This window comes from Microtus pennsylvanicus, chromosome 20, assembly GCF_037038515.1.
Source record: "Microtus pennsylvanicus isolate mMicPen1 chromosome 20, mMicPen1.hap1, whole genome shotgun sequence".
Taxonomy (NCBI): domain Eukaryota; kingdom Metazoa; phylum Chordata; class Mammalia; order Rodentia; family Cricetidae; genus Microtus; species Microtus pennsylvanicus.
This window is the reverse complement of record NC_134598.1, coordinates 24,954,516-24,979,524: the sequence shown is the minus strand read 5'-3', so window position 1 is coordinate 24,979,524 and position 25,009 is coordinate 24,954,516. Positions and strand designations below refer to the sequence as shown.

Genomic DNA, 25,009 nt, shown 5'->3' with positions numbered 1-25,009 from the left:
ACCTCTACAGCTTGTCTCTTGGGTCTCAGACAATCAAATTGACCTTCGCAGCTCTCAACTGTCACTTCCCAAACTGCCACAGAATATTCTAGATCCAACATTCTGCCATTTCTTAGAAAAGATAATCTTCCAAAAACATTCCACTTGCTTCAAGCCTCTCCTCTCTGGAAGCACCGGCAGCAATATTTTGGTTCCTTCAATGCTTCAATATTTTGGTTCCTTCAAGGTAGAAACAGAAGAACCCACACCGGGAGATCATCAGAGGATCAGGCTCCTACTCGGAAGGATGTCAGCCAGCAGCTTCCCCAAGTTCAGATACAGAGCTGGTTGTAGGGCCCCTGGCCACCAACCTTAAAAACTCGGGATAATTGGAAGATTTTTCTTCTCTGATGTGTTAGTAACCTAGCACACACCAAGAAGAAACTCCATCAGAGGCTATCTTGGCTTGCACAATTCAAGATTTCTTGGTCTGTTTTGAAGACAAACTTCCTAGCACTTTTTCTTCAGGGAGAGAAAAAAATCCTCTTGAGTAGAATCAGAGCTTCCTGTAAAAGTCTAAAATGAAAAACACAACAGGATGGGAATGAGGCGAAAGTGAAAAGTAAAATTAGTGATAGGAAAGAAAAGAACTAAGAGAGGAAAAGGGAGGGCTCCGGGTATCCCAAGGACTAACAGAAGCTGCCCAACTAAAGTTTTACACAATGAAAGAATCTTCCTTTTTTTCCAAATCTCTTTGTGATTTTGAATGGATTTTACAGTCTAGTGGAATGTGGGCTACTCATCAGCTGGCAAGGTGAAAGCATTTTTTGGCGCTTTCCATGTGAAATCACTTAATTCGGCAATAACAGTGTTTGATAACAGTATCTGAAAGCCATCTAGTGACTCTTCACACTCAGTCACGAATTCATCTGGAGCAGATGCACACTTGAAAATTCTTCTCGGGGGTGTTTTACTGACTAGTCTGTAAATATGGGCACCTTACTGCCAGAGTTAGAAGGGCAAGCCAAAAGGCAAGACTTATCTTTATGTATTTATCAATAATTTCAAAGGTTTTTGTCAAACCTTTAATTGCTCTTTTACCTCTAAGACTGCCTCATTCCTTTTATTTTACAGTTACAAGCAAACGAACCTAGAGTTTAGCTCTTGATTATTACTCTAGACCTCTGGACTAAAAAAGTTCATGGCAATTTACCCAGTGGAGACCAATGTTTGTCTTGATCATCTATGACTTTAATGAAAAGACTGCAGTAATTTAAAAACATACTTCAATCCAGTGTGCTCAGTCATCACCAGCCAACTTCTAAGTTGAATATTCTTTATTTCTGCGAGGTTCTGATTCTTATAGGAAAGATAATCAGATGGATACTTTAACAACTGCTCATTGAAATGTTTCCCTCTGGGAGTCAGAGGGCTTCATATTATTTTCAACAAATTCTCCAAGGTTTCAAGCACGCTGGAACCCTTTGCTATCAGCTGAAGCTAATTTTCCTTTTATGACGGATGAAAATGGAATAAAGTCACTGGATGAATAGGTACTCCTGTTTATTTTCTTGTACATTTATTACTGTAACAATCTGGCACAGAGTGTTTTTAAGTCGGTGTATATAGCAACAGATACATATTTAAATGATTGTACCTATTTTTTTGGATTGTAGATAGCATATTTACGTTAGTTCCATTTTCAAACCACATAGAGAAATAACTTTTCTCATGAAATACTTACCCATTTTAACTTTGAAAATATGAATTTGTGTTTCTTCTCTAACCATAACACTGAAAGATAAAAGACAGTCTTAAACTTACAGATAATCATTTAGTATATTTGATATATATTGGGCAAGGAAAGTATTCCCTTAGGTGAAGGAGCCTACAGTTGCATATGAGGTCATTAATGGTGAGCAAACAATGGATTGTGTAACAATGAGGAAAATTCTGGAAGTTTGAGTTTGTGTGATTACTAGTAACCACTGTCAACATTTCTGCAAAGCTAGAGAAGGTATCTTCTAATTTAAATTTCTTTAAGCATTATCTATTGTGTAATATACTGTCAACAGGAGGTCAGTTGTCAAGGAATACTACTGATAGCCCGAAAGACTGTGGAAAAGAACAGTTTCCCCCCTTACACTCTCATAGTTCTTATATTTGCGTCCCTGCAAATTTGTACGTACTTATAAAAAACACACAGTCATTGGATTAGCAGCAAGAGATTGAAAATGGCAGAAGTTGGGAATGACTGCTATTTCTTTGTTAATTCCACATGCATAAAGGTAAATATTGTACAACTTACAGTACCCATGCTTAAGCTTTTTAGTAGAGTGAAGAAAGAAGCAGCAATAAAGAGATACCTTAATTCTGAAGTAAAAGCTTATATATTTCTGTTATCCTGAATTTATGTGAGAAAGTCTGGGTTAATTTAAAATCATTATGTATTTAAAACTATTCTTTATATATATATACATATATATAGTTAATTTCATGACAGTTTTATATGACATTTGAATATATTTCTTCTTTAAACATCAGATTCTTAATTCTGTACACTATATAATGATATTTAAAATATAGACTGTTATCTTGGTGAATATGACTTCAGTCATACATTATTAAATAGTTGGTGTAGTATATTTTTTCTTCTTTGAAATTCATTAAAAGTTATTGTACTTTTCCTGTCGGAAGTCTGAGTAACAAGTATTTAAACACCATGTCAAAAGAGATCGAATGCAGCGTATGTAAACAAATCAACCACAGTTATAATGTTAAGTGGAAACACTGAATTGAGATTAATAGATATTAAAAAATGAATAAATGTAGAAACTCAATGACTGCTCATGTACCAGATGAACCTAAAAAAGATAGATGTTCTGTCTGGTCAAACATCTTTTAGCTCTACTAGCAACCTGGAGTCAAACTTTTTGGCCACAAGAATTCAGCCCACTTTTGTCACGTTACCTGTCAAAGAGTTCTTGGATGGCAGACTTTCTGTGTTTTGTCTCTTTCTCTTTTTATCCCCACGCGATTGATGAATATTATCTTGTAAGGAAATGACTAGATAGAATTTTTTTAAAGAGTGAAAACAAATAGAAAAACTGAGTTAAATTGCTAATACGGTGGCTGTTGAAACATAGTGAAGCTGTGGGGTTAAATACCAGTTTGCCTGAACACAAACTCACTGCCCATTATCCCGTGCTCTGAGAGTACAAACTCCATCTTTGATGGGAAAGGAACGTGAGTAGAGAAATAGAAAGAAGACAAAGAGTCTTCTATATGTCAGAGAGAAAGGAATGCAATGGAATGTTGTTATCGCTCGCTGTTCCCCTGTCTGAGACAGTGGCCTACAGTTTTTCCAACTGTGAGTACATACATAAAAGAGTGTAGAATTCAAAAATAAAGCAGTGGCAGCCAGTTGACATAATCCACATCTACTTTGGTTGGTATGTGAAGTATCTTAGTCAACTGTTTGTCTTTGTAGATCAAGAACATGAGACATAAATGTTATGTGTGATGTGGAAATGACTTCAGATTTCACAATATCTCACGGTTGAGATTCCACTTACTTTCTCAATATCAACCCAGTCTGCAGCATCTCCATAGTCTTAGTGGTTGGTAGAGTGGGTCTTTGTATGCAGAATCTTGCTAGTACATTGTAGATACTCTCCAAGCTTTATTTAGAAAGCTAAATAAAGCCTCCCTCTTGTTGTATTGCAATCAAGGGAGTCTCTGGTCTCACATCTTTGCTCTTAGTGAATGCTCACTGGATACAAACCGCAGCATTTTGAGAGTAACTTGCAGCGAGTTATCCTGTGGTATTTGATCATGACATTTTCTTATTACTTTCTCACTGAAAAGAGGCAGAGTTGCTACAACTTAGTCCTTACAAGCCTGCATTGGTAGTATATGTTTTCATTATTCCAATTTTATATAGACTCCTTGTTTTTTTTAGTTGGTTTAACATTTTGTTATTAAACACTAAAATTAATATATTGTGTCTTCTGCATTGTTTACTTCTCAGGGTTCCCAGTGCCGATTCCGACACTGTGAAGAAGCCCTTGGCAGTGACACTGTGTGTTCATTATGGAGAGAGAGAAAATGTTTAGATCCACTTTGCAGATTTAGACACATGGAAATGCAGGTAAAACGACTGATCCTTTTCACTAAAGGAATTTTCCTTACGTATCATTGAATTAAACTTTTATAACAAAATAGAAGTAGTTCTTCCTCCCAGAAAATCTTAAGTGTTTATCACTTCGTTCAAACTAAATGTGTAGAAAAATAAAGGATCACTTTATCTTTTAAACAGAAAAGCTGAGAGGTGGCTAAATGTAGGAAACAGAGGTGATTCTAAGCCAGCAGTTAAAGCTTTTCTTGTCACTTTGCATTGTGTTCTAGCAGTCTGCCTTTACTGTGAGAGCCTAAACATTGTATTTCCCTCACTTCCTTTTCATAGCAAAACTGCAGCATTTCATGCTTCTGGGAAACCCAACCTCTTGGTTGTGTGAAGATCAGTTGTATCTTTTACCACAGCAAACCCCGAAATATCAATGGATTATTTTTGCCACCAAGTAGCAGTGAGTATATCTGTAATAACTGGTTATGTGGCGTTATAGTCTGGTCTTGGAGTTGAAGCCTAGGGAGGCGTAAGTTGCATACAAAAATGAGGTGAGGATGTCAAGAATCTCTTATAAGTGCAGAGAGAGAGCAAAGGCACACTCTGGGTTGCAGGTCTCTTTTCTGTCACAGCAGCTGTCCGCAGTGATACTAAAATTTTCCCTTTATGTGAGACTTGTCATAGATTTTTCACAGAACACGGAGGACCTCATACTTAAGGGAACCTTGTTGGAGAAATTGGTGATTTCAAGATTTTTCCGATGCTGCAGCCATCTTATTCTGCGATGGTCACTGTACATCTCTGGTGGAATGGTCTTAGATATGAGCAGAAAATGATATTAGCCCTTTGAGAATTAAAAGATTAGTTTCATATAACCCCAGTAAGTGAATAGCTAAGACTTTAGCTCTTTTATTGCATACTTTGGAAAACTTTTGACTTCATCAAGCACATCACATATGTAATACTTTTATTATTGTTAATCTCTTTCTCACTAGATTGTAAGCATCTGGAGGATGGGGAACATAATTTTTTTTTTGCCACTGCTTTGCAATGTCTGGACCAAAAATAATGTGCAGTAAATTGGTTGCTTAGACGCATGGGTGGGGTGTGAAGAGATGAAATCTAAGCAGTACTTTAAGAGGATGAAAATACCGAAGTGATGTAATGGATTAACCTGACTTCCTTAGTTTACAACCGTATGATTTTTTTTTTTTTATCCAGTGAGACACATTCCTATGACATTATTTTTATCTGGTAGTTTAATCCCAGGGATTTCACTAGCTCTTGAAAGACCAGCAGGAAAAAAAGACCGCCTCCTCTCAAAGCAGGCTGGATGGGATGCCTGTGTAAATGACCATCATGGTCTTCCCCACTGTTAAAATAAGCTCTGCGCAAATTGATGTCATGCTGTTGGGTGGGTTGTTCTTGTATGTTGTAAAAACTGCTCGTGGATAAAGAAAACACATGACCATAATGATGGAGTTTGAATTCTTAACCACAGACCTCAAATGAGTCAATACTATTGATCTCAGCGATGTCTATGTTAGTCTGCAGGTAGATCTCTTCTAGACTATAATTTTCAATTGTTTTCCTTCTCATTCATCTTCCAACATCTGCACATCGCAGATGGTGACCCTAATATCTTACTGAAGAGCTGAAGGGATGGGTAGGGAATTTCTACAAATTTCCATCTCCCCACTTAACTACCATCAGGACTAGTCTCCTCTTCACGCGTCCCATAATGAACTATCATTCTCCACCTAATCTATCGTCCCACTTGGTGACTAAATGAACGTTAACGCAACAGTTCTTCCAGTTTTCAGGGCTTTGCATAATGGGACTTTCCCTCAGTATCTTTGTGGCAAGCTACTTTGTTTCATCAAAGGTTTGCTCAAATATTGCCTTTAATGAGCTCTGTACCTAGCGCTATGTTTGAAATGTAGCCTGCGGTCCCACCTCCTTCATATACTCTTCCAATTTTCCTGACTCTCCTCTATTTCCTGCTTCCCACACCCCGTTAACTTCTCAGATGCAGTATAATTTGGTTGCTCTGTGCACTGTTTATTGTCTAATGAGTCCCTGTAGAATAAAAGCTCTATGAGACCAAGAATCTTGAGTTTGTTCACTTACCAATATCATACACTTAACAATTCTACCCTGGGAAATCTTGGGTATTAGTTAATCATATTGAGCTGAAAACTCAGTCACATTAAGTTTTCCTCTGCTCAGACACAGTTCTGTACTCTAGAAAGAAAATTCACTATCTAGGTCGTAGGTGAATGCTTGTTTTTGTCTGTTTTGTTTTGGTGTTACAAAGCACCAGAGACTGAGTGTATATATATATTTGTATGTTTGCATACATACATACATATCTTTATATATATAAGAAAAGGGGTTTATCTTCCTTACGATTTTAGCAGACGAAAGATTTAAACAACACAGTACTGATGTCCTGTGAGAGTCTCCCGGCTACTTCACAATATAGCAGAGAAGTAAAAAAAAAAAAAAATGTATGCGTGAAAACAGCACCAGGGGAGATGCCAGCCTCATGTTATAACAGTCCACTCATGGGGTCCACGAATCTCAGAAGACCTGACCTTATTCTCTCCCATTGGCATCACCTCTTCAAAGATCCACCACCACACGCCACCATACTGGGGCCCGAGATTCTAATACATCAAACTTTGCGAGATACACTATGTCCCAAACATACCAACTATCAAGGGTTTTAAAAGAAATATGTCTTGAGCTAATTTATTACCTATTTATTTTGGAAATATTGAATACTATAGAAGGTATAAGTTGATTCCTGGCAGTTATTTATATTATGTGTAGTAATGTCTGTCTACCAAATGCTATAACAATTAGAACTAAAATCATAAATCTCTTTTTAACCTTAGACCATTGAATTGTCATTTAGGACATTTAAGGAAAAACATCTGCCTTCCTGTGTTTCATTAAGAACATATAACTGCTTATCAACCCAAGGTGGAAATAGAATAAATTATGAAAAGACAAAGCTAATATAGCATCAGTTAGCACAAAGCATTATGTAATCTATACATATCTATGTCACTCTGGTCAAGATAAGATAAAACTTGTGTATTTAAAAAAGCAACCAGCGAAATGGTTTTGTGTGGGATTTCCCTTGCTGAGATGAGACCCACCAGCAATGTGAAGTGTGTGAGATGGAGCCACGAATGTCATTAATGTTATCTAAGTCACCAGCCATCCTTTTCCAGGGTGAGGTTCTTCCCCAAACAATTTTCCATTAGTTGAGTTGACATTGCAGATCACATCTACACTCTTGGGTAAAATTATCAATTACGAGTTCTTCATGGTTCTCTTCATGGGGCTGTGGGGTTTATATCAAACTGCCAGTTAAGCTGGACATGATAGCACATACTTATAATCCTTAAAATTGAGCACTCAGGCATCCAGTGCTGATCTGAGCCCACTGCAGCCTGCCACTGGCTTAAGGGATAGAAACCCAGTTGCTTTAATTGAAGAGAAAACTGGAAACTTGGGGATTATGTAATCAAAGAGCTTAAGGACAGAGCTGATCTCACATGCAGGCTTTTCCTCACCCGTTCTTGGCTCGGAACTGTCTCTCCATAAGCTATTGTTGCTCCAGAAGCACCAGACATAGACTTTAGAAGTCGAATTGCCAGAGTTAAAGATCACTGACTGCAGTTTAAACTGGGTTAGAGTCTCATCCTGCCTTAAGCACACTTGCCAATGTAACCTTAGGCAACTCACTGTGGCACGGTTATTTCATCTGTAGGATACAGACACGTGGCCTGTGTTGTGGGGTTGTTTCTAAACTGTGTCAGCTGCACTACACTCAAAATTATTACCAATATCATTACCACCGTAATGATTACAGCCATCTTAAACTGTGTATTAGGAAGAGGCTGGTGAAAGTCAATGCTTAGAAAAAGCCTGCTTTTCTGCGCATGAAATATTAAAGGCAATTCAAGAAAAGACTCAGAAAGCATGAAGAACTATGGAAGGAGGCTATTTTAGAAGACGTTGGCCAAGGTCACAATGCTGAAAGAGGCATGTGAGGTTAAGAAATAAAACATCACAAAGAATGGTTTGTCACTGAATTTATTATCAATACTGGTTGAACAGACTAAAGCATTGTGTTTTCTCTGTAGACACCACCTTACAGAAAGAAAGTCAGGAAGGAAGTCCACCCCCAAGCCAGAGTCAGGAACCTCTGAAACCCATGGAGAATGTATCACGACCCATTCATAATCCATTAGTTTTAAAAACTAACTTTGAAGAAGAAGAGGAAGAAGAGGTAGAAGAGGAACAAAACGGTTAGTACCCCTTTTCTTGGTTTACAGTACACATGTAAAAACCCACAGTATTTTCTACATACTCCTCAACTATGAGAGGCTTAGGATGCAACATATATACCAGGTTTTGTTGAGAAAATACAAATATGATCAAAGAAATGAGTCTTAGTTTCTAATTTATTTTCTGTCTATGTGTGCTTATGTTTCTTTGGGCCACGAGTTTTTGTCGTATGACGGCTGGGAGCCATGTGTCATGTTTAAGTACACAGGTACTCACAGATAGTCTCATGGGAGACAACTTCCGGAATGCTGGTGTACATACATCTATTTCTCTTCATGTTTACTCTTTTGAGTTTTAAGCATCCAGGCAGTAGCTTATAATTTATAAAGCACTGTAATCTGCACCATTCCTGATATCGGTAGAGCAGTATGTACAGAATTAGGACCCATGTGTCCTGCATTGTGGTCCTTCCCTTTCCTCTCACATCACAACACAATTGAGCCATTCAGATAAACTTCAGATAAACAACCCCCCCCCCCCAAAAAAACAAATTTACTTTGTCTCTGCCCCGGAATGCATCTTTCTGTGGGTACCAACCGCTATAGTTTCTGTGCTTAGGGATGCACAGAACTCTTCACTGTTCTTTTAGATAAACATAGTTTCTTCCTGTCCTGTGTCTACATGCTCTACCCCCCAGCTTCTCAGCAAGTCTGTGTTTTCGGCTTCTCATTTTAGCACATAGAACATAAAATGTTTAATTTCTCTTTGATGAATCTTTCAAATACTAAACATAAAAGCATTTTGAAATACGAGTTTGCGCTTTTTTTTTTAAGTTCAAACATTAGATGAAGAGCAGTCCATCCATGAAAACAGTATTTGGGATTTTTCTTTCTGATTTATAAATTTTCAGATTATTTAGATTTGGGACAGTTTAATTTTAAAAAAATATATCCTATAGATGCTTCTAGTTTGTGGACAAAGACCCCCGAAGAAATTGAAGAGAAAAGAGCAATAAAGGAGATGTGTTATAAATCTGGTAAGAAATCAAACATTTGTGGAATTTCCAAGGCTTGGTTTTGCTCCACCTCCTAACCATTCTCTTCTCACGGGAGTTTAGGTGAATACTATAGATTCCATGCTCCTCCAGACATTTCGTCATCAAAAAGCACAGCTCCTACGGTGGAAAAAGAGTTAGAAAAGCCTTTGGAAAATGGCAGTGAGTTGCAAGAAGGTAAGAATTGAGTTGACAATATTCAAGGTGACATAAGAGATAGTTAGTGAGTAGACCTTAAATTTTTTCGTGCAGTGTACACGAGAACAGGATTGCATGATAAATCATACATCTGCTTTGAGAGTGAGAGGGAAACTTTTTACGGGATGACCCAGGTTTCCTAGGAAAGGATGCTGCTACTGTAATGATGTTTCAATGAATACACTCCACAGATACAAGGAATGCTCACACTCCACACAGGAATTCTGTATATAATTCGCCTTTCTGTGTCTGTGGTATGTCTTTCTGTGAAATAGGACTTACTGTTTTATTCTGAATGGAAAAGATAACCCAGACCAGGAGGGACAAAAGTGAGGTGGCAAACCGATATCAGTGGCAGAATGCCGGTCTGTCTGTTGAATGAATGTCTTTTGTATCAAGCAGTCTTAAGGCGGTTTTGATGGACAAGTCCTAGGCTCACTCTTTCATAATGTGTTTCCTTTAAGCAGGTCTGAGTTTGCTTCTGCTCAGCACCTTGTCCTTGAAGTCAAGGCAGAGAGCATTGCATTGTGTATAGAAAAGCAGGAACCTGAAGAAAAGTCCATATGTGTTAAAAGTTTATGTAGAGTATCCTGGTTTCAAGTGAGCTTATGCACATAATCATAACAATAGCAGAGAATTTAATTGCTCCCCGATCCTCTCGAGGACAGGAAGGGGGCGCACACAGAGAGAGCAGCTAGCAGAGAGAAGGGAGAAGAGCGGCAAGGGATGAGGAAGGCTGAGGATGATCCGATGGCTACAGAGCATAGCATCTGTTTCTCCTGCCTGACAGAAGGTGGCAGCAATAGACCATCAGAAGGTGAAGGAGGATACCGGAACCTGTACTAAACAGATGCGAGAACCCTTAAAACAAGCAAACAAAAACAAAAGACAAAGCTACCAGTCAAAATTAAAAATGGAGGATTATAAAGCAAATGATGTGTACATTTGTATACATATAAATATTGCCTTGTATTTCTTCCAAAAAGTTAATTCCCGATATCCCTGTTTACTTAGATTAGTGGTTCTCAATCTTTCCAATGCTCGCCTTTAATATAGTTTGTCACATTGTGGTGACCCCCAACCATAAAAATTTTGTTGCTGCTTTATTGTAACCATAATTTTGCTACTAATATGAATTGCGTTGTAAATACTTGTGTTTCCTGATGGCATTAAGTGACCCCTGTGGAAGGGTTGTTTGACTCCAAAGGAAATCATATTTTATTACTTCTGGAGTTTCACCTACTATTAGAATAAATATGAACACTGCTATCAACGATATTCTGGACTACTGCAAGGACAGATATCATGTTCTTTGCTTTTAGATAACTATTGCACAAATATGAAAATTAGGAAATTTCCTGTGAAACAGTGAAGCACGATTAACAAAAGTTCAGAGAGAGAAATTGGGGTTCAACCTAAAGATCCGAAAAGCAAAGCAGTCAGCCACTGGCTCTTCCCTCTACCTCAGTCTGAAATGGCGATCCTGCCTCCAAGAATCTCAGAATGAGACTGTGTCTGAGAGCTGTCTCCTCCTGTTTTATAATCCTACCTAGGGCTGGGATTAAAGACGTGCACCACCTGGTTTCTATGGCAACTAGTGTGGTTACTGGGATTAAAGGTGTGTGTTGCCACCGCCTGGCTGTAAAGGGTGACGAGTGGGGTTGTTTTAGTCTCTGATCTTCAGGCAAGTTTTACTTATTAAAATACAAATGAAATGCCACTATGAAACAGTGTTATTGTTTATGGGTTCCCTCCACAAAATTTCATCAACTATGTTACTGATATCCACAAAGTAAATTGATTCTTTCTTCGTATCCTAACCAATCTAGAGGCTCTCACTGCTTTAGGCTGCTGCGTCTCTTTTCATTCTGATGCCAACAGCTTGTTTTCAAAGTAGATTTTTTTGAATATGTAAAATGAAAATTAAGAGAGTAATTTAATTATCAAGTACCAGTAATAATGGCCCTAACACTGTTTGCTAAATTAATTATGAAGAGATAGAATCAAGAGAATCATTTCAAATTCAGTACAATAAAACACCAAATGAACTAAACATATTATGCTCACACAATAGTGTAAGATTGTTTAAACCTCGCATTGCCATTTAGTTGCCAATCAAAATGGGAGGATAAACTTCTGCTTTTTTCATCATTTACAAAGTTAGCTTGAAATAAATTCACTTATATGTTGTTCACCAGATCATGATGACAATCATGTATATGGTAATGTTCAAGCCGCTTAACTCTCACCACAAAAGCTATCACAATCTTATTTACAATGTGAAGATTGCTGGGGTGACTTTTTGTTTCTTCCCTCTCTAGGGGATGGTCTTACAGTTCCAACAAAGTTCAGCCTCTTTGAAAGGTCGGGTGAGGGAAAAACATCATTGGATAGGAAACCAAGGACTGACATTGCTGCTTTTGAAAATGGAGGTGAGCTAGATGATCCTGAAAGAGGTATATTTTACAACTGTAGTTAGGTCCTATTCAGTTTGAACATGTGAAGCATTGTTTTTAATTTCATCACTTTAATGAGGTGTATAGTTGGAAAAAAATCTACATGCATATATGACTATGTAGTCATAATGCCACGAATTTATTGGATACCTTGATGTCCTCTTTTGTCAAATTGTTCTGTTATATCCCAATACCACTTAGGTCAGCTTTTTCTTATCAGTCACTAAGGGACTAGCAAGGGTAATTGTCATCTCTCATTGATACCCATACTCTGATCTTTGCCCCCACAGTTTAGTTTTACATTTTTGTTTAAGTGGAAATGTGCAGTTTGGACTCATTCAGTTGGAGTATTTTAGTTTAATATTTAAGTTGAATTGTACGAGCATATCCACATTGTTGATGGTTGCAGTAGCGCTCTCTCTCTCTCTCTCTCTCTCTCTCTTTCTTTCTCTCTTTCTCTCTCTCTCTCTCTCTCTCTCTCTCTCTCTCTCTCTCTCTCTCTCACACACACACACACACACACACACACACACACATGCATGCAGGTATGTATGCATCAATACAACCTGCAGAGTCTTCGTCCTGTTGCTCATATACACATGTGTTTAGGATTGAACTCTTGGGATCAGATAACCCATCACGGGGCTGCTTTCTGGAGAAGCCTGCATCTCCCTCCCTCTCTTAGCAGTCATTGTATGCCTGTAGTTCTTCATCTAGGGGTGGAGCCTTGTAAGAATGTCTCCATCTGTGTTGATATGCCAACTGGTCTTGTCATTGTGCAGGTCTTGCTTAGGCAACTTTGTTGTTTCTGTTTCCTGAGTGCAGTTTCGCTATCATATAGAGAAAGACTGCTAGCTAATATCTGGGTCCTCTGACTCATTACATACTTCTTCTATGATGTCATCTGAGCCTTAGGTATAAACGTTACGCTAGAGATGTATCTGGGGCTGGATATTCCACCATCAGTTGTTCTCAGCATTTTGACCAGTGTGCCTTTCCTCAATGGTCACTGTTTGCTGTAAAAAGAAGCTTCTTTGAAGAGGGTGAAAGCTATACTTATCTGGGTCTAATGATGTCTTAGGATGCGGAGCTATAATGGTTTGGGAAAGGGTAACGAGTAGGTTCCATGACCTCAACAGTCACAGGTAGTTGGCTAGGATTTCAGTACCAGGCATGAATTCCCTCCTATGGGCAGGACTTAAGTCCAATTAGAGGATTCATCCCTCCAAGATGTAAGAGTCACTATTGCACCCCCAGGGATGTCTTGTTGTGTGACTTTTCCACGGGTTATTCTGTAAACTAGTTTTTAAGGTTCTTTTTATGTTTGTTACACTGGGGAATGAGATTTACCTAGAGCCTTGTGCATGCCAGGCAAGAGCTCCTCCATTGATCTATGGCTTCATCTGAATATTATTTTCAGAGAAGGTTATCTTAATAACCTCAAGAGATGGCTCAGTAGGTAAATTGTCTGGCAGGTATGGATGAGGCCCTGAGTCCAATCTGCAGGACCTACATGTCATAGATGGTATCATCATGTGTCTGAAATCTAAGTACCTCTACAGCTGTATGGGAGCTGTAGAGAAGAGAATCCTTTTGCCCTGGCAGGTTAGCTAGCCTGACAACTGTAATAGCAAACAAGAAACACTACCTCAAACATGGTCAGAGGCAAAGAGCAACACCTGAAATTGTCCCGTACTGTAGCACAGGCATGCACACATGCACACTCACATACTCACACACACAGACACACACATACATACACATGCATACATGCACACAGAGGCACATACACATGCTTAGACACACACACGCACACACACAAATGCATGTACCTGTACATGCATGCATAAACACATCTCACACACACAGAAAAATGATTCTTTAAAACACTTTTTGCTTAATATAATACATTTTATGGTGAAGGTACTATCAAGTTTATTTGTAGCATCTAAAACTTACATGTGTATTTATCTTGAAAAAAATATAGAAGAAAGACTAAGGAAAAAACAGTTTTCATATTTCAAATGAAGGAAAGGATAAGTTATATTTACTATGAATATCTCTAAAAATCACTATGTTAGAGGGAATATGTGAATTTTCTTGAAATTATCTGTCAGTTTACACACTGACCACTCAAATAATATAGCCAATACACATGCAGTAACCTAAGCATCTCTGATAGAATATGTGGAGATATGGGACAGCATCATCTGAGACATGTTTGAACAAAACTGAACACCAGAGATACTATGAAGATCATTACTGTATTAAAAGGGAGTCGTGTGCCTCTTGTTACTATTGCTGCCCCTGACTGTAAAGTTTTATTCTAGGGGGTGACTGCTATGTTCCACAGAGGATCATATTTCTTGGTGTGGATGAAAGTGAACCATTAGCTGAAGTGAAAGAAATCACCTCCAAATGTTCAAATGTCAAAGGTAAGGAGTCTTGGGCTAAAAATTGACCCTCTGTACTTTGGGTAGATAAATAAAATGAGCATCATAGTTGTTATGGAAACCACATGTAATTGAAAAGGTACCTCAGAAAGTACTGAATAGGACACCAAAGCCCCAAGGCTCTGCATTGGCTGTGCACTTAATTGTTTTAAGTTTTATAGCCTGTTTCCTAGTCTGGAAAGTGAGTCTGTTGAACAAGGACATTCCAAGGTTGAGTCTTTCAGCCTTAAAGTGATCAACCTCCTTAAATGGCAATACGAAGACCTCTCAAGTTTTTTTGTTTTAGCAAATTAAAACAGAATGAGTGAGTTTCTGGAGAAACATTGTTCATGAGCATTTCAAAGAGATTCATTCTTTATGCAGTAATTGCTAATAACAAACAACCTGTGGCTAGTATAGAGATACAATGTCTACTCTAGAGCTTAGTGATACTCTCTATCTGTCTGCAGCTGGGTGTGCTCCCTTAAACAGAAGCAAAGGAAAAGACGTTTGTGTCAAGTTATTTAGTAAAAAATTACGTGTAAATCTGTCTCCTACTCAGAGCTAACATTTTCCCTAACCAATCAAAGAAATGCTTAGGGGAAAATACCTCAGCTATATTCGTTTGGAGGCCACTAGCTATGTGTGAGTGCCTAAATTTAATTGTCATGTATCAAGTTCTAAATTCAGCTTTTCAACTGCACTAGCCCCCATGCCAAGTAGTAAATACACACGTGTAGGTAGGGGCTGTTATGTGGAACAGCGCAGATTTAGAACACGCTCATAATTGTGGATGTTTTATTGAACAGTCCCTCTGCCAAACACAGAGCAAATGAATGTGATCCCATTAATAGTGTCTTGAGAACATAAATGGATGCATTCCCTGTAGAAAATACAATGTACTTAAAATCTTCAAGGAGATGTTAAAACACTGACATCTCACTTGTGCATGGAAATGATAGCTATAGTTTTAGCGTTTTTAAACTTTCCTCCGTACTTGAGGTACGGTGTGGCAATTAGACAATTTTAACCATGCATTCTAGAAAGTGACACACATACATAGTAGGTGTGCCCATTGGAAGTGTTTCTCTTACTAAGTTTGACGTGTTTTTTTTTCTCTATTTGCTTTAGAAGAAAGCAAGGACAGTCTACATCCAAAGCGTACCCTAACCACCCGCCTAGTCCCTACAACGCATGTGCTAAATGCTACAGAGAACATCAGCGTGAAGTGCAGAGAGAGCCCCTCTTCAAGTAAGGCAGTGGTCGCATCACTTTTAGACCTTGCGTTTGGTTGTCTTCTTATCAATATGTTTTTCTTATTTGCAAGAGAATTGACAAGGGAAAAAAAAAGAAAGAAAAGGAAAAAGCATGGTTTGAGAAGTCTGCCATTTGAAGTAGTAAATAAATAATATTTCTCTCTTAAGTCTGGAGTACAGATTATGATATAGGCCTTAACGAATTATATCCGCCAGTTTGAGGCACATATTGACGTAATAGTAAGCTGCCCGTGCTGAAGGTCATTAGTCCAGCACGTTACTTTTTTTCCATCGTGGAACATAATGGCAGCTTTGCAATCACAATTGTTGCAGATCGTTTTTCTCAATTTGGCTTCTCCTGGGCATTGGTGCTTTGAGCCAGCCGCTGCTTTGATGGAATCTGCCTCATTCCTTCAGTCCTTCCCCCGTTCCTGGTTTTGTTTACCGAACTGCTGTTAATATTATTGGTTCCCAGGTACTGAAGGAGAACCGCAATAACTTCCCTTAGGAAACTCTTGTTCCTAGTACTCGTTATAACTTTGGAGGTTATATCTGAGGTGTGGGAGTTTGGGAGTGATGTGTGGTAAGGAGACGTATTTTATTGTTTAATGTCTAGGGCTTAAATGCGAGGGCTTAAAATTTAAGCGAAACTTGAAGGCTAAGGGAAACACAGATTTATTGTCCTACTAGCGGAGAGCTACTGTAATCTGAACACTGGTACTCATTTTCCTTGTAGTCATGTGCGAACAGCAGAATGCCTCTACAAAACTGGTTTAAGAATCCCCTTGGACAGTCTTGAAAAACTGAGAATGCATGTAGAAACTTTGCTATGAGTATATTCACATAACATGGGAGACCAGAAAGCCTAGAAGCTTATACTTTCTCCTAGTCGGCCTTGCTGTGCCAAACTACCTGAGGGTTCACCCTTGTAACACTTTGAAAATGATGAGGTGCTTTAATTCAGTAAACATGTTTTATGTATTAACCAAACTCACTAAGAAATAGCAGTTTTGGGCTTAAAAAGTACAAAACGATTTATTTTGAGGATAACAATTAAGACCTTAAGAAAGCGTTGTGCTTGGATTTGTTATTGTGATCGGAGTGCTCTTTTCTGTTATTTTTAAGGAGCCCACGCATTTCTTTGGAGAACAATAAAACATTTTAAAAGGAAAGCAGCTTATCAAAGGTTTTTTTTTTCTCATTAATGTATTCCCAAGAGGGATTTTTTTTTTGACACTTAAAAACCAGTCACTCTTTGTTCTAAAAGCTAGTCTTAGAGCGGCATACTTCTGCTTGATGCGAGAATGCACAGATATGTAATTATCACCTCAGTAATTTTCAGATAAAAGCATCTCTGAAAAACTGTAAAATATTTGTATCTTCTCCAAGCGAATGATGTCCAGCCAGTGAGGAAGCCTCATTTTAAAGGTGTGAAGAAAAGAAAATGGATTTATGATGAACCAAAGAACTTTGCTGGCTCTGGAAGGCGGAGAGGTAGAATATCTGAGTGTTTGGTATTTCTAATTATAATTCTCACAGAGATTAAATATCAAATTTTTCCCACGCTAAGAAAAAATCATTGCCATGTAACTTGAAGTCTACTTTAAAAGTTACCCCAGTTCTTCTCTGCATGGCATGCTCTAGCTTGTTCTGTTTTGCTACCCCATGCTTCAAATGCAGTGTATTTTATGAATGTGAGCCTGGCTTGTCGCATCCCTGATCTCTACTCTTTTGATTTTACAGCAGCACACACCCCAAATCCCAAACATAAAATGAGTTACCACCATCAGAATAAAAACCGAAATGCCGAGAACGCCTCCTACATGCATGTCCAAAGAGATTCAGTAAGAACTGTCACACTGAACGCCCCTCCCCGAAGCAAGCCCACAACTGGGTCCTACAACAAAGCTGATGTCAACAAGGAACCCAAACTCAACCTCTGTCCAGGTGAGGGTCTTATCTGATGTGGTTCACTCCTTACTGCACTTGGCCTTAGGGTAGGATTTCCCGCCTGGATAGCTGATCTTTGGTCCTCCCACTCACTGCTGCTCCTGGGCCAGTATCATTATAACATCCTCGACACTAACCCAAAGGACCGCATCCAGGAGGAGTCAGGCACATGTTTTAAAGGACACGAAAGAATACTCACGCTGGAAGCTGACGGACTGGTACTACACATCCTTAGAGACTTGCCTCCCTGCACAGCTCTTTGTTCACCCTGGGTAGTTTCATTTCACACGGGAGGATTATTTTCAAGTGGTTGACATTTTCTTGTTCTACTAAGTGCGCAGTTCAATTATGTCTGTCAGATTACCACGCTGTCTTTTCTTGAGGACATCATGATTACTTTCTTGAAAGGGTTAGTGTGAGGGTTAACTGCAATATTTCTGACAACCTTTCATCTCTCCCACCATGACCTTCTAAATCATTTCATCTTGTAATAGGCAAAGGCATGGTGTTATGTCAGGAAGTACACGGCCACAGGGGAGAATTTCTTTCTTCCGGCTTTAGATGAATTTTTCTCTTTGGAAGTTGGGTTTCAGTTCTCTTGACTTAACAAAATGTCATTCAGTTCTCTGTAATTCACGTTGGAGCTTTGCATTTACAGTGTAGTTTGTGAGTTCCAATTGTCAAGAACTTTTGGAAGCATAGGCAAAGACTCTGTCTGTATTTAACAGCTTAAATAGACATTTCATTTTAACTGTTTGTGTTAGACTGTAATGGTGTACGGATGTGTATAAGTGAAGAAGTATGCACTCAGAAGAAACTAGTTCTAAATGTATTACCATGTTATTATACTATTTATTATTTTTGTTGTAATACTCTTGTGACTATGAGAACTTCAATGTGTACAAGCACAGCGTGTTGCCAAAGTCTAGATTTGTATGAACTGAATGTGCCAGCCACTATACTGGTCACTGTTGTGCCTCATTCATGCAAATATAGGCACACAAAAAATGACCCCAAATGAAAATTCCTGATATGAGCCCCACACTGAGAACTATAGATATGTGGTGATAACCCTGGAAATGCAAATATGACAATGTTAGGGAGTAGAGAAAAGCAAGTCCTTATAAACGACTTAGTCTCTCTCTCTCTCTGAGTGTGTGTGTGTGTGTGTGTGTGTGTGTGTGTGTGTGTGTGCCTGCTTTGGCTTCCTAAGCTCACAATTTCAGTTGCCACTGCTTTCACAGAGGGCAATTCCTGGAAGTACATGTGCCTTGTTTTCTTTAAAATAAAGCTTAAAAGATATTTACAAAGTCAATTATGCATTGTCTGAAATGTTAATTTTCTTTTATTTTTGAGACTGTGTAATATAATTATATCACCTCTCCCTTCCCTTTCTCCCTTCCCCTTTCTCCCTTCAAGCCCCCTCCCACAAGCTCCTCCTTGTTCTCTCTCAAACACATGACCTCTCCCAACGTTATTAAGACAATGTGTTAAGTCATAGACGAAAGATCATGAAACACTATATGCAGATACCGTTTTGTCTTCTAGATTAGTCTCATAGGATAGAGCCTTATTTGAGGAAATGAACAGTAGATTAAGAGATTGCTCGCTGGTCACATAAGTGAATTTAATAAACCCCCTGGCATTCCTGTTGCCTTAGCTTTCAAATGGTAGAGAAAACACGTGGAGGGTAATTTTTAATGCTGAGATATTTATAGCTTTGCCATACTCTTGGCATATAGTTGTTGAATTCAGCAATATTTGCTAGCAGTCTCCTTTCTTTGTTTTCTCAGATAAACATGTGTCAACAACATATAATGGTTCAGCCTGGCGAAGAAGAATTCCTTTTACAAAAACATATTCAAAAACTGAAAAGATATATCCAGGTAATTACTCACTGGTGACTTCGATGTGTCGTGTAGTCCTGGAAATAAACGACAAGTTCTTAAGCCAAGAAACAGATTTAAAAGCACTTAAAATTAAAAAATTTCAAGATCACTTAATTACAGAGAAGATCTGGGGAGTTAGTAGTCCCCTGTCATAGTGACAAGTCAATATTATTTTGTTTCATGGTGTTCAGTTTTACCTGTTTGTGTTATCAGGAAACATTTTGATGCTGTTTTTTCTCTCAATCAAATACAGCAATTGTAATAATTACATATGTTAAGCTAGTCTTTGTTATAATACAGTGAAAGAATATAAAATCATATTTAGCATGAATAAGATACTCTCTCTTGATGTACTTACCATAGAGAGATGTAAGCTGGTGTAGGCTAGCAGTCCATGAATCTCCAAGGAGACATTAAGTGACTTGTATTCTCCCCCTTGTTATACATTGTGCTCACTGAGGGAACAGGAAGGTTGGAAATCTCTGGTTAGATGTTCCTACAGGTCCTGATCAGTCTTTTGCTGGACAGCTTGATGTCTTTCTTTGCTTAGAAACGAGTTGCAATGAATACAAATTATTCTTCAAATAACTGAATCTTTCAGAACACATAATTCAGATAAGGAACTTGTATCCAAACAAATATCCTAGTAATTTAAAAATATTCTGATCCCATAAGTTTTTATACCAGGGTCCTCCAGAAGGTCTATAAGTAGACTAGATAATTTATTTTCTCCAAAGTAAGTGACTCATATGAGACTTGTAAAAACCTCCTTTGACTTCAACTGTGTGTCAGTACCCAGAATCGGTACACTATTTACTGGAGACAGAATGTATCCAACTTTCTTTCATCTTGCAAACCAAATTATGCTGCAAGAGAAGGTAGATACAGTATTGCTTAACTGACTGTAATTTCTCTTAACTTTGACTCGACGGTTACATGTGAACAAACATAATTTGAGAGGGAAGAGAGGAGAGAGAAAACAAAAGTGAAGATACAATGAAACTCCTTGAAGGAATTTGGCATTTCTAAGTTCCAGCTTTTCTTCTTATGGTTTCTATCTGAGAGGGACGCATTTGGAATGTTGAGGAGTTCTCTTTGCCCTAATCCTGTGAAAATGGTTGATTTTGCAACCCAGTGGCTCCCTTTCCCAAATGAAATAGTTAGATAGCAACAGTGGAATACTTGGAGCATGTCAAAGTACTTCAGGATGTAAATATGTACCACCTATATGTAGCATAGAATCTACACATCCATGCAGGGCTCCATTGCCTTATCAGGTGCAATTAGCAGAGAGAAAAGTTCTAAAAAGAATGTCTCAGAGTCCTGTGGATAGGGGAAAGGCAGGGACTATATCACATGAGAGGTTAAAGACAGGATTTGAGAATTCTGTCGAGATTACATAGGTGGCATCACACAGTCCTGTGGGGCATTGCTGGAAGACAGCCATTGTGTGTAAGAGAAAAAGACCATGGAGCGAATGCATGAAGTAGTCTGGCTATAAGTGAAGGAATGAACTTTGGGAAAATATCTGCTTGTTGTTGAGATCTGCTGGGGTCAAAGTGGCACTTAGCTGGGATCTCAACAGATGGCCTCTGAGAGAGACGTAAGTAGATACCAGCGCAGCATCCAGGGAGCAAACCCTTGCTCCTGAGGGGGCAGCTGCAGTGTTGTCCCCTGGGAGCTCATTAGAAATGTGGAGTCTTTATCTCATACCTGCTGTGGCTGGATGCCATCTTTCCAACACAGCCAGCTGATTTGGGTGAGCATTCAGGTTCGTGAAACCCCAGGCAGGTTAAGTGGCTGAAGAACCAGCTACACTGGTCTGTTGAAAGTTTGTATTCTCACTTTGGCTGTGATGTGGCAGGTGGCATTCTCCTTGACCCATCCCAGGAATTAGGACCAGCAGCCACAGAGTCTTGGGGAGGAACAAAACCCCAAGAAGAACCTTTAAATGTGATTGAATTATGAAAGCAAAGTGACTAAGAAATTCCTGAATTCAACTGAGTTTGTGTACAAAGGTCTATTACTTCAGGAAAAACAAGGACTTGCATTGTCTATACTGTAGAAGACTTTATAAAATGAATAGTATTTTATAAACCGCAAGTTTGTTTTCTTACATGTTTTTGATTGAGAAACTGGTTACTCCCAATTTTGGCCTTTCCAGTTGTTGTCATCCACCGAATGAGAAAGGTTAGCTTGTGTTTCTTCCCACACATGTCCTTGCTAGGGCGCAGAACAGCCATTGTGACATTTCCCAGTGGACAGATGGATGCTGGAGGGAAGAAACAGAAGGCACGAGCTGCCATTTGCCTGTTCCTCTGAGGCTCCAGCAGCCAAGACTGAGGAAATGCAAATGGACCAGAGAAGTCTTTTGGGAAAGTGTTGCAGGACAGTATGGGTGTAGTGGGAAAGGAGAGGAAAGGGCTAGTCACAAAGGAGGATTAGGGGCACAAAGTATAATTGCCTGGAGATACCCTCAGTGCCAATCTTCCCTGTGGCCACATGTCCATTCGGATAGGACAAACATGGAAGTGCCTGTTTTTATATCATAGACTGTTCATTTCATTCATTCTTGCTGTCTCTTTTAAATGCAGACTTATATGCAGTATTAAGTCAATCTTTCAACAACCCTTCATCTAAAATGCAATGTTCAAAAAGCATCAAAAAGAAATCTAGGAAGCTTGAATGACATTTTGAGAACTTAATGAAACACTAAGCTTGGTTTTTTTTTTTTTTGTTGTTGTTTTAGCTTTCATGGTAGTTAACAACAGAAATACGAATTAATGAAACAAAACATGGAAAGAAAATGAAATATCTTGTGTATTTTGTTTCTAGAGCCAAGAAGAAATGGGAGCAAGTAAACTTGGAGGTTGAAAGAAGAGAAAAATGAGAAAAAGAGAAAAGTGACAGCCATCACCTGATTTACAAGCAAAAACGAAAATTCCAAGAATGAGATATTCAAGTACTCCATAGGGTATAGTGGTAGTCAACGATGATAAAATGCAAATTCTGAAAATAAGATGCAGGAAGAACATTGTGCTTGTTCAAAACTGATAAAATGCAAATTGCAAACAGCTGCCTGTTTATTTATGTATGTCTGGGATTCATTCAGTACATTGCCGCAAACATTTAATAAAATTTCAAAGTTTGACCATTAAAATCATTCTTTAATCGTAAGCAAGCTAGATTGTACAGAGAAAAGGGTAAAACTGTTTTGATCTCTGCTGTTTGTGATGTTCTTCATGGCAAACAATTCAGACCTTCTTTTCTTAGGTTTGAAGCAGGGCTTTCAACAATAACTCATAAGGCAAACACAAATTCAGCAATGTCCTAGCTGGCCGTTGACGAGGAATACCTCAGAGGAATTTTAATCTAAATATCATTTCATGTATCAGAGAGAGAGAGAGAGAGAGAGAGAGAGAGAGAGAGAGAGAGAGAGAGAGAGAGAGAGAGGAGAGAGAGTTGGTCTATCATGCAGGGAAGTCGCCAAACAGTGTCTTTTAATTGGCAATTGCAAGACTTCTCTGCCAAGAGTCGCCACACTGAAAACCGAAGAGTGAATTATTTTCCTGTCACAAAGACAAAAATTATATGACCATAATGGAGCAAAGGAGGTTCCTTTAAAAAGAATAGTAAACTAATTTATTTCCCAGAAGTTCCAAGGCCTCAGTAACTCCAGAAATTCAGACACAAGTGAGATGCCAAGCAAGTGGTGACTCAAGCCTTTAGTCACACAGTCAGTAGGCAGAGGCAGGCAGATCTCTGAGTTCAAGGTCGACCTTGTCTACAAAGTGTGTTCCACATCAGTCAGGACCACACAGTGAGACCCTATCTCAAAAACAAAACCAAGTGAGGCCTCACCTGGAAACTCCTTTATTATCTTTCCATCTTAGGATCATAGATTTTTAATAATAAATTTTTAAATTAATATTTGAAATTTTACTCACCATTACCCATTTTTTATATGACCAAAGCAAAAACATGAAGGTTTAGTTTTAAAACTTAAAGATCAAGTATTAAATCAATGTAAGTCTTTTTCAACATAAAGTACTCTTGCATTTATACTTCTATACTAGGATATCTTATATTTTCACAAGTTTTCTGATGAAGAGTTGCCTCTTAATAGTTGTAGGCGAAAGCATTCTTTTTGAAAGTATTTCACTTGAAACGTTTTACATCACTCAGCTCTCATTTGCTGAGTGATGAACTCCAGTTCTGCTCTAGTGCACGCCACACACTGGCTTTCAATAACAGTGGGTGTATTTATTTTGTCCTTATGAGCAGAGCATAGAAAAATGAAGATGATACAGATATGTATATTGATGAAGCAGATTTGAGAAGTGTGTATGAAAACAGCTCAACCGTAAAGCTGCCTAGCTGAACTTGATGAGGGGACATCATCTACTCATTTAAATAACAAACTCATTTGGTTATAAGCAATAACTAATGACTAAATATGGTCTTATTGATATAGGAATATTAAAATACGATTTTCTAATGTTGGGTCTGGCCTGACTTACCCATACATTACAGAGAAGGGGAGTGTGGATTGAGGAAGGAAATAGACGAGACAGAAGAAAGAGTCGGGAGGGTTTACAGTGAATACTATAGCAAAAATCAAAAAAGCCCCGAGCTTATTACTGTCAGTCCTTACACACCCTAAACAAAAGGGGAGGGCACAAGACTCCCATGGTAGAAAGAGCAAACCTAGCATAATTACCTCCTTACATCCCAAAACAACTGGTAACCACGCCCTAAGTTGACAGACCTTTGAAGAGTAAGGCATCCAGTAGCCACACTTTTGGTCAAACATCTTGTTGTTCATGTTTGAAGAGCAAGAATAAATCTGAACTTTAAGACCTTTAGTCAGGATGGAATGGATTCAAAACTGTGGGGTCTGACATTCTAAATAACTCCTAAGTCAAAGATGAAACAATAAAATTTTTATTATGTTTGGTAATGGATATTAAAAGTTCTACTTACCAAATTAGTGGAATGCAACTAACTCTCAATAAACCCAGAAAATTAAAATTTTTTTCTTAAAATTCTACAACAAACATCTTCATTGTCAGCGATAAGTTCTCCACCTGGAGTAAAAAAAGTGTTCTCTGTCATGGCCTCAGGTAGCTATTTTGGTAGCACTCTTAATGGATAGAGTAAGATGAGAACAAAATTCCATCAACAATTGAAATTAAGAGGAAATTTTTATTGTTCGTAGGTGGTATTATTTTCTATCTAGAAATGCCAAAATATTTTAAAAATTTTCAGGTTTATCATGAGAGTTTAACAAATTTTGCATAGTTGGGGTGATATAAAAAAGTCAATTGCAATTTTTGTTTGTTCATTATTTTTGAGATCTTAGTT

General features: G+C 38.4%; 1 protein-coding gene across 3 annotated transcripts; it reads left to right on the top strand.

Annotated features, from left to right (window-relative positions):
• Positions 1–2,213: 2,213 nt before the first annotated feature.
• Positions 2,214–22,506, top strand: C20H12orf50 (chromosome 20 C12orf50 homolog). Of its 3 annotated transcripts, XM_075954622.1 has the most exons (13): positions 2,214–2,267; positions 4,010–4,129; positions 4,445–4,565; positions 8,266–8,430; positions 9,369–9,446; positions 9,528–9,641; positions 11,984–12,094; positions 14,449–14,553; positions 15,682–15,801; positions 17,196–17,300; positions 17,550–17,753; positions 19,550–19,642; positions 22,481–22,506. In XM_075954622.1, exons 1-13 carry the CDS (start codon positions 2,214–2,216, stop codon positions 22,504–22,506), a joined length of 1,416 nt encoding a protein of 471 aa, XP_075810737.1. The 3 variants fall into 3 exon arrangements, with proteins under 3 accessions (XP_075810737.1, XP_075810738.1, XP_075810739.1); XM_075954623.1 differs by lacking the exon at positions 2,214–2,267 and having other exon boundaries at positions 4,118–4,129; positions 15,685–15,801; XM_075954624.1 differs by lacking the exons at positions 2,214–2,267; positions 15,682–15,801 and having other exon boundaries at positions 4,118–4,129.
• The last annotated feature ends 2,503 nt before the right edge of the window (positions 22,507–25,009 follow it).